Source organism: Bison bison, unplaced genomic scaffold (assembly GCF_000754665.1).
Source record: "Bison bison bison isolate TAMUID 2011002044 unplaced genomic scaffold, Bison_UMD1.0 scf7180017864519, whole genome shotgun sequence".
In the NCBI taxonomy this organism is placed as follows: Eukaryota; Metazoa; Chordata; class Mammalia; order Artiodactyla; family Bovidae; genus Bison; species Bison bison.
The window spans coordinates 21,693,262-21,702,135 of record NW_011495072.1 but is presented as its reverse complement, the minus strand read 5'-3'; the positions used below and the strand labels follow the sequence as shown (position 1 = coordinate 21,702,135).

At 37.8% G+C, this 8,874-nt stretch overlaps 1 protein-coding gene across 2 annotated transcripts in view; it reads right to left on the bottom strand.

Moving 5' to 3' along the window:
* The window catches only part of LOC104981741 (lipid phosphate phosphatase-related protein type 5), a 136,681-nt gene that overhangs the window by 33,331 nt on the left and 94,476 nt on the right, over positions 1-8,874 (bottom strand). Inside the window, exon 5 of one of the 2 annotated variants that reach the window (XM_010831004.1) lies at positions 1,983-2,117. In XM_010831004.1, coding sequence (XP_010829306.1) covers positions 1,983-2,117 — 135 coding nt within the window. The remainder of the gene's footprint in view (positions 1-1,982; positions 2,118-8,874) is intronic. The other variant, XM_010831005.1, reaches the window with a different exon arrangement.

Here is an 8,874-nt window from a genome sequence, read left to right as displayed (position 1 = left end):
AAATGTGGTGTTGGAGAAGACTCTTGAGAGTCCCTTGGACTGCAAGGAGATCCAACCAGTCCATTCTGCAGGAGATCAGCCCTGGGATTTCTTTGGAAGGAATGATGCTAAAGCTGAAACTCCAGTACTTTGGCCACCTCAAGCGAAGAGTTGACTCATTGGAAAAGACTCTGATGCTGGGAGGGATTGGGGGCAGGAGGAGAAGGGGACGACATAGGATGAGATGGCTGGATGGCATCATTGACTCGATGTACGTGAGTCTCAGTGAACTCTGGGAGTTGGTGATGGACAGGGAGGCCTGGAGTGCTGTGATTCATGGGGTCGCAAAGAGTCGGACACAACTGAGCGACTGATCTGATCTGATCTGAATTGTGATCTCTGAGATCCCATAAAACAAATTGCATCCCTCTGTCATACAACAGTCCTTCAGATATTTATGGGAAGCTATTGCTTCTTTCTTGAGTTTCCTTTTCCTATAAACTTATTATTTTTTAAACAATATTTTTATTCCTTCCAGTCTCACAATTCATGACTTTGACTCTACTCAGCATCTTAGACACATCTAGTTACTCACTTAAAAAAATTTACCGTCAACTTTTATGTTTTAATCAAAGTTCATCTGATAACCATGTCACCAAGGGTAGTACACTGTATACCAAGTTTACCTGAGAAAGCAAACCATCAATCCCTCATTCAGGATATCATTTTCCCTAAGTGGGACTTAAAACTATATTAACTTCTGGCAGTCATATCATGTTGTTGACCCATGCGGAATGGTAGACTCTTAAACCCTCTGAGCGTTTTGCATTTGTGCAGTTAACCTAGACATACCCTGCCCTACAGGAACTTTTTAAAGTCCAAATATGAAATGCTTCCTTTATTTCTAGTTAATTGTTATTTGTACATTTATTGCAATCTTCCAAGAATTTTTAATATTTCATCCAATGTATCAATTATCCCTCACAGATGCACCTGGGGCTTCCCAGGTGAATGACTCAGTGGTAAAGGCTCCACCTGTCAATGTAGGAGCTGCAGGAGACGTGGGTTCGATCCCTGGGTAAGGAAGATCCTCTGGAGTAGGAAATGGCAACCCACCTCTGTATTCTTGCCAGGATAATCCCATGGACTGCAGTTCATGGGGTTGCAAAGAGTCAGACATGACTGAGCATGTATCCTATATGACCCCTCCACAGATTCATACCATCTAAACCCCAAATTAGCATCTATTAATAACTTCATCTAAGATGTTGATCAAAATCTGGATGTGGACAGGGCTGAGAAGCCATTAGTAACCCTCTGTCACTAAATGAGCAGTCATTTAACCAGTTACATACATGCATGAATGCATCATCGCTTAAGAAATATTAACCTATCTAACTCACAGAAGTCTCAAGAGAAGTTATTATAACCTGGCTTTTCTGTTCATTGCTATGTTCCATGAGGCCTTGACCTGCTACTCAAAGTGCTACCTCATCAGGCTCCCTTAAGCCCAGCCTGATCCCAGGGCCTCCCTGATCAGGAAAGCACAGTGGTGTTTCCCTGAGGCCAGAACTTTATACACTGAGATTTAACAATATTTATTGAGTCCTGAGTATGTGCCAGTTACACTACACAGATTTTCATATAAATGAAGCATGGAAGAAATGGAATATGTATTATTAAAAATGTATACATTCTCAAGTAAAACTTATATTTTGCCCATGCGTGGGACCACTGTATAACGTTCCTTATCTTAAAGCTATGGCAAATTACAGCACAGTCCATGTACAGACTCAACTTTTAAGCCTGAGAGGTTCCAAGAAATGTTTTCTATGTGATACGCATTTTTCAAAGATGTTCTCTTCAGTGATTAAGTTCTTGCTAAATACCACATTAGACTCTGAGCTTATTTTAGCTAATAAAAAATGTGAAAGAACTCTCAAGAATAATTATTCATTTGCTCTAGAGAACAATCGCACTTTAGAATTTAAATTATGAATCACCTGTACAGATGTTACCTTTTCCAAAGGACTTTCTACTCGAGGAATGCTTATCATTGGCAGCTGTGCCAGGCTATCCGTGTGTGTATGCTCATTTTCTGGTTGTCTTCCTTTGAAATTATTTACCACACATACAACCTACAATTTCAGGAAAAAATACAATTAAAACATAGCCATGCTCCCTATAAACATGATCTTTGTGAGCAGCCTGATTAATCACAGTAATAAAGTATTGGCATGACTTAAATACTACATGTCTATAACTTTACATTCAAATTTATCTTGTAGTCCAGTGCAAGTGTGTTCAAGAGTATTCATCAATTAATATGTAGCTCAGTTAATGATGACAATGCTATTATTCCAAAATTTTCATTAAATTAGGTTATAGTCAATGCTCAAACTGATAAAAATAACACCATAACCTTATAAAAATTCATAGCAAGCTAACCTTTCCTTAATGTGGCTAACCTACAACTTAATTTAAATGCTAATTATATCCCATTGCTTCAAGATCATTACATTCATAATACACCTACTACGATTGGCACTTTCTAATTTAGTAGCATCATTAACCCTAGTTTATTGTCTATTATCGCATCCCATATATATTTGGCATTTCAACAACAGCTTACCGTGGCTACCACTAAAATAGAAGACCTTTTACACAAAGCAAACTGACCCTTGTTTCAATTGATTATATCCCATACTAAACCAGAATTTCTCATATTCTACTGTACATGAAAATAAAGTTCTGGTACTTAAAAAAAAAAGACGTTCCTAAGCCGTCTCCTAAAAATTCTGCTTTCGTAGATAGAAGGATAAGGTTTAGGAGTTGCCACTTTTAAAAGGCATTTCTAAAGCTTCTGATGTAGGTGGATCAAATTTCAAGAATTAGTGATTTAAATAATACAGGAAAATTAGTTGCTTATATTGCTTGTACTGAACTAGTAGGTAAGATATTCTTGAGCCTTCTTTTTCTGAGTTTTATATTCTATTATCAAACTGAAATACAGAATTTACTTGTAGCTAGTTTATAACTTAACATTCATTTAATAAATAAATGCTTAATATACTATCACAGGTTTACATTGTATATTTTCCACAGATCACACTGGAAAGTGTAGGGCTCATTATTGAATATTTTCAAAGGTCAATACATCTTGATTGTTCTCCAGCTTTTAAATTAAATTTTGAAATCTGCAAAATAACACACACTATTAAACTTTATCTCAGAAAAAATTTCCTTGCAAATGGATATATACTTATTACCTTTCAATTCTTTGAATAATTACAGATCAGAAGCACAGATCAAAGCCTAATAACTTAATACTCAATTTCATCACTACCATCAAGATCTTTAGAGTAAAGTCATGGCAAAGATTTGGAAATGGGTACCTGATAAACATTCTATCAAATGATGAGCCTGCAAAGGATTAATAGACAGTAACTGACCTAAAGTAGAGGTCAGCAAATTTTGTCTGTAATGAGTAGATAGGACATATTTTTGGCTTTGCGGGTATACAATCTCTGCAGCAAGTATTCAGCTCTGCCATTTTGGTGTGGAAGCAGCAAAGGATATAATCAAGAATTTGAGCCAACAACAATATAACAAACAGCAGTTTCATACCCATTTCATGAAATATACATACACACACATTTTCTTTGCATTAATATTATGCATGCTAAGTCACTTCAGTTATGTCCAACTCTTTGTGACCCTATGGACTGTAGCCTACTAGGCTCATCTGTCCATGGGATTCTCTAGGCAAGAATACTTGAGTTGGCTGCCATGCCCTCCTCCAGGGGATCTTTCCAATCCAGGGATCAAACCCTCGTCTCTTATGCCTTCTAAATTAGCAAGTGGGTTCTTTACCACTATGGCCACCTGGGAAGCACCATTAATATTATATAAATTTATGGAAAATCAGCAGGTGAAAAAAAACTGCTACAAATTCTTCTGAATTAAAATTTGCTGAAATAACTATATACACAGACAAATGGAAGTCATTAGATGAAGAACAGATTTAACAGTGGCTACTGAAATTAGTATAATTGCTTTTTATACTAATTTTGGTTCAGAAAACTCTGAAAGATATTACCAGTTATCTCTTTGCCTTAATTGAGGGTCAGGACAACACCACTGAAGCAGCTAAGAATTCACATGTGAAATATTTAAATGCCTAACACATAGCAGATATTCATTAAAGCATCTATTAACATAATGATTACTCTTCATTACTGTTATTATTTAAATTATAAGGAAGGAAATTATCATACCTTTCTTAGAATCATATTCAAATATTTAGTAAGTCTTGTCTGGTAACATTCACAAATATGAAATTGACTTCCTATTAGAAAAATGCTCATAGGAAATAGCAGTAGACATGGTTTTTGAGGCTGAGTCTGCATGTTCTGTTCTTGGACAGTCCTCTGGGTCTCAGTTTTCTCAATTTGAAAGTGAAGAGGTTGTGACAGATCAGCAAGGTCAGTTCCATTTCTTTGGTTGTCAAAGGTATGAAAAATTCAACAAACGTTCAAAATAAAACCCAAGATGTGCCCATCTTCTGACCCTACTCCAAACCTTGATCCTTTTCTGGATCCTCTCAGGGAAAGGTAATTCCCCCTCATCCCCAAATGCAGTTGCATGTGGCTGAAAGCTTGAACACCTCTTGTACTCAACCAGTCATTCAATTTGTTCAATTCTTCCTCCTAAAGATTTTTATTTCTCATATCTGCCTTGTTCTATCTCGAACACCAACTCCAAAGACTAAGCAATCATCATTACTTGCCTGAATTCCTGCATGGCTTTCTCAAGACTAAATCCAATCTTGACTCCCTCCAATCCCTCTCTACAAAGAAGTGAGAATGGTCTTTCCAAAATGCAAATTTTATCATGTCGACCTCCTTAAAACTATTTTGTGGCTTGGCTTCTCATTCCTCTCAAAATGTAAACTCAGGTCCACCTTTCAGCCTTCTTTCTCTATTTTGCAAACACCTTCTGTTTCCTTTCACTTCCTTTTGTTTGGAATACTCATCTCCACTGTCTTTGGGCATCATATCTCATTCATCTGTGATATCTCATCTCTGCATCACCGCCTTATTAGTCTTCCTTGATCCCAGGCTGTTTTTATTTGCTGGCAAGGACCTATGATTCTTTTCTCTGAAATACCTATCTCTATATGAAATTATATATCTGCAAGCATAGCATTCTGGTTGATGTGATTCTCTTCCAAGGTTATCATCTCCATGGAAGCAGACATGCTTCTTTTTCTGATCACTATTCTATTCTCAGTGCCAGGTGAATGAACAGATTAATAAATGAGCATGAATCCAGGATAAAAATTCTCAAATTTTCTGATGTTCCTATATAATTGAAAGTGACTTTCTTTAGAAACATTCTATTTTTACATTAGTGGTTTCCATGAGTATAATTCTACCTCTCTTCCAAAAAATAACACTAGTAATAAGTCACCATTACATATACATTTTTGTTTTCTTTTTCCAGTAGTGATAATAAATTAATCTGATCCATTTGTGATCAGTTTGCCTCTTCCTTGTGGCAAATAAAACATCTCTGCTGTATGGGGTTATGGGCTTTGGGGTCAACCAGGCCTGGGGCTTAATCCTGGGCTCTTTTATTTACTAATTCTGTGAGCCTAGGCAAATTATTTAATATAACTAGATCTGTCTGCTTTATCTGCAAAACTAGGACAATAATAATTGGGTCTCACCGTGCGTGAAGATTAATTGAGTTAATGCAGTAAAGAATACTCAAATAACTCTTTATTATTACTATTAGGAAAATGCATGATAACCTGACAAGCTCTTGCTTTGGTCAGTAAACTTGAATTATCCTGCCTGACACTGTAATATCCATCTTTCTTGCAAGTACTTTGAGGTGTCCATTTTTATAAAATAATATGAATCAATCTACAATAATAAAGTCATCAAAGGTGAAGAGTATGGTATCCATAGCCTTCTCTGTACCATGCAATTGACTGACTTGACTACATATGTGATTTCACTTAACCCTCAAAAGAGCTCTGGGAAATAAATAAAACAGTTCATTCATTCATTCATCAAATATCTCCTGAGAACTTCCTATATACCACTGGGAATATACAGTGATGAAAACAAACACCATCTCTGTAAGTGGTTTACATTCTAGAAGGTTTGAGAGCAAAAGACAAAACTCAAAATCGTGCAGTGGAGAAAAGTGAATAGGAAATGAGGAAAGGAGTCTGGGGGAGAGGTAATCACTTTAAATACAGTTCAGGGGAGGCCAACTTTAGGAATAATAAGGAGCTACGTGGGATGGTCAATATCACATTGAGTAAAACTGGCAAAAAAAGTGGCAACAGCAGGATTCAATCTAGGTTTTTCTGACTCCCACACCTGTTTTGTTCTCTAAAATATACACCAGAGCATTCCAGCAGAGGCAATGTGCAGGCTGGACAGAGTGTGTGAGAGAGGAAGAAAACTGACTGGATTCCAAGTGTGGGATTTCCACTGTAAAAAAAAGGGAAACATAAACTTGACCAGGAAGAGTGCAGCCAGATTCTGGAGGATCCCAGGAGCCCAATGGAAGTGTCTGATTTAATCCAGCACGAAAGAAGCTTGGTTTTCTGTTTGTTTTATTAGCAATGAATTATATTATCATGTGTATGAAGCAGCATGCAAGGCATTTGGAGGAGAGTCTAAAGTGAGAAGGTAGCTAGGAACCGATAGATATAGAAGAGGTAAGCAGTTAGATCTCTACAATCAAGAAGTGATGATCAGAACAGCAAAGAAATAAGACATGGGAGAAAGATTCTGTAGTGGAAACGAGCTTCAACTAGATGAATCACTGGGTGTGGGGATGGATGAGGGAGGAGAGTGAGTCAAAGGCATATGCTAGACATTGGATGTGGGTGACAGGGGACACAAATGCCTTGAACCGACATACAATGGCTTGGAGTAGGTTAGTGTTAATTTTATCTTGGAATCATCTTAGTGATCTGCACACACTGCAGAATAATTGAAAACACTCCAAGATATTGCAAGCCAGAGCTGTAGTCACTGCTTGAAATAAATATTCTACTTAGTTGCCCAAATAAGAAACTCGAAAATCATCATAGATTGTTGTCCACTTCATCCTCATCAATTCCACTGTTTCATCAACTTCCAAACCATCCCACCTCCAGCCAGCTTCCCCTCCCTCTGTGCAATCAGAGGCCCATCCACCACTTCCCTGGATCTGCATAACTTGTCTCTATCCTCACCTGGAACTTTATTTTCCAGAAAACATATTTTTAAAGCACAAATCTTATCACAGAGTAAAAGCGTCTGAAAGTAAACAATCTCTCATTTGTAAAATTATTTCAGTCATCCGTGTGGCCATGCACTGAACATACACACCATTTCGTTTACACATTATCAATCTGTATAACAATCCTTCAAGGAGACTGTAACCTTATTTAACTCCTTATTGCCAAATTTAGACTTAAATTGAAGAAAGGAGGGAAAACCACTAGCCCATTCAGGTATGACCTAAATCAAATCCCTTATGACTACACAGTGGAAGTGAGAAACAGATGTAAGGGACTAGATCTAACAGACAGAGTGCCTGATGAACTATGGACGGAGGTTCGTGAAACTGTACAGGAGATAGGGATTAAGACCATCCCCATGGAAAACAAATGCAAAAAAAGAAACATGGCTGTCTGAGGAGGCCTTACAAATAGCTGTGAAAAGAAGAGAAGTGAAAAGCAAAGGAGAAAAATAAAGATATAAACATCTGAATGCAGAGTTCCAAAGAATAGCAAGGAGAGATAAGAAAGCCTTCTTCAGTGATCAATGCAAAGAAATAGAGGAAAACAACAGAATGGGAAAGACTAGGGATCTCTTCAAGAAAATCAGAGATACCAAAGGAACATTTCATGCAAAGATGAGCTCGATAAAGGACAGAAATGGTGTGGACCTAACAGAAGCAGAAGATATTAAGAAGAGGTGGCAAGAATACACAGAAGAACTGTACAAAAAAGATCTTCAAGATCAAGATAATCACGGTGGTATGATCACTCACCTAGAGCCAGACATCCTGGAATGTAAAGTCAAGTGGGCCTTAGAAAGCATCACTACGAACAAAGCTAGTGGAGGTGATGGAATTCTAGTTGAGCTATTCCAAATCCTGAAAGATGATGCTATGAAAGTGCTGCACTCAATATGCCAGCAAATTGGGAAAACTCAGCAGTGGCCACAGGACTGGAAAAGGTCAGTTTTCATTACATTCCCAAAGAAAGGCAATGCCAAAGAATATTCAAATTACCACACAATTGCACTCATCTCACACACTAGTAAAGCAATGCTCAAAATTCTCCAAGCCAGGCTTCAGCAATATGTGAACTGTAAACTTCCAGATGTATAAGCTGGTTTTAGAAAAGGCAAGGAACCAGAGATCAAATTGCAAACATCCGCTGGATCATCGCAAAAGCAAGAGAGTTCCAGAAAAACATCTCTGCTTTTTGACTATGCCAAAGCCTTTGACTGTGTGAATCACAATAAACTGTGGGAAATTCTGAAAGAGATGGGTATACCAGACCACCTGACCTGCCTCTTGAGAAACCTATATGCGGGTCAGGAAGCAACAGTTAGAACTGGACATGGAACAACAGACTGGTTCCAAATAGGAAAAGGAGTACGTCAAGGCTGTATATTGTCACCCTGCTTATTTAACTTCTATGCAGAGTACATCATGAGAAACGCTGGGCTGGAAGAAGCACAAGCTGGAATCAAGATTGCTGGGAGAAATATCAATAACCTCAGATATGCAGATGACACCACCCTTATGGCAGAAAGTGAAGAGGAACTCAAAAGCCTCTTGATGAAAGTGAAAGTGGACAGTGAAAAAGTTGGC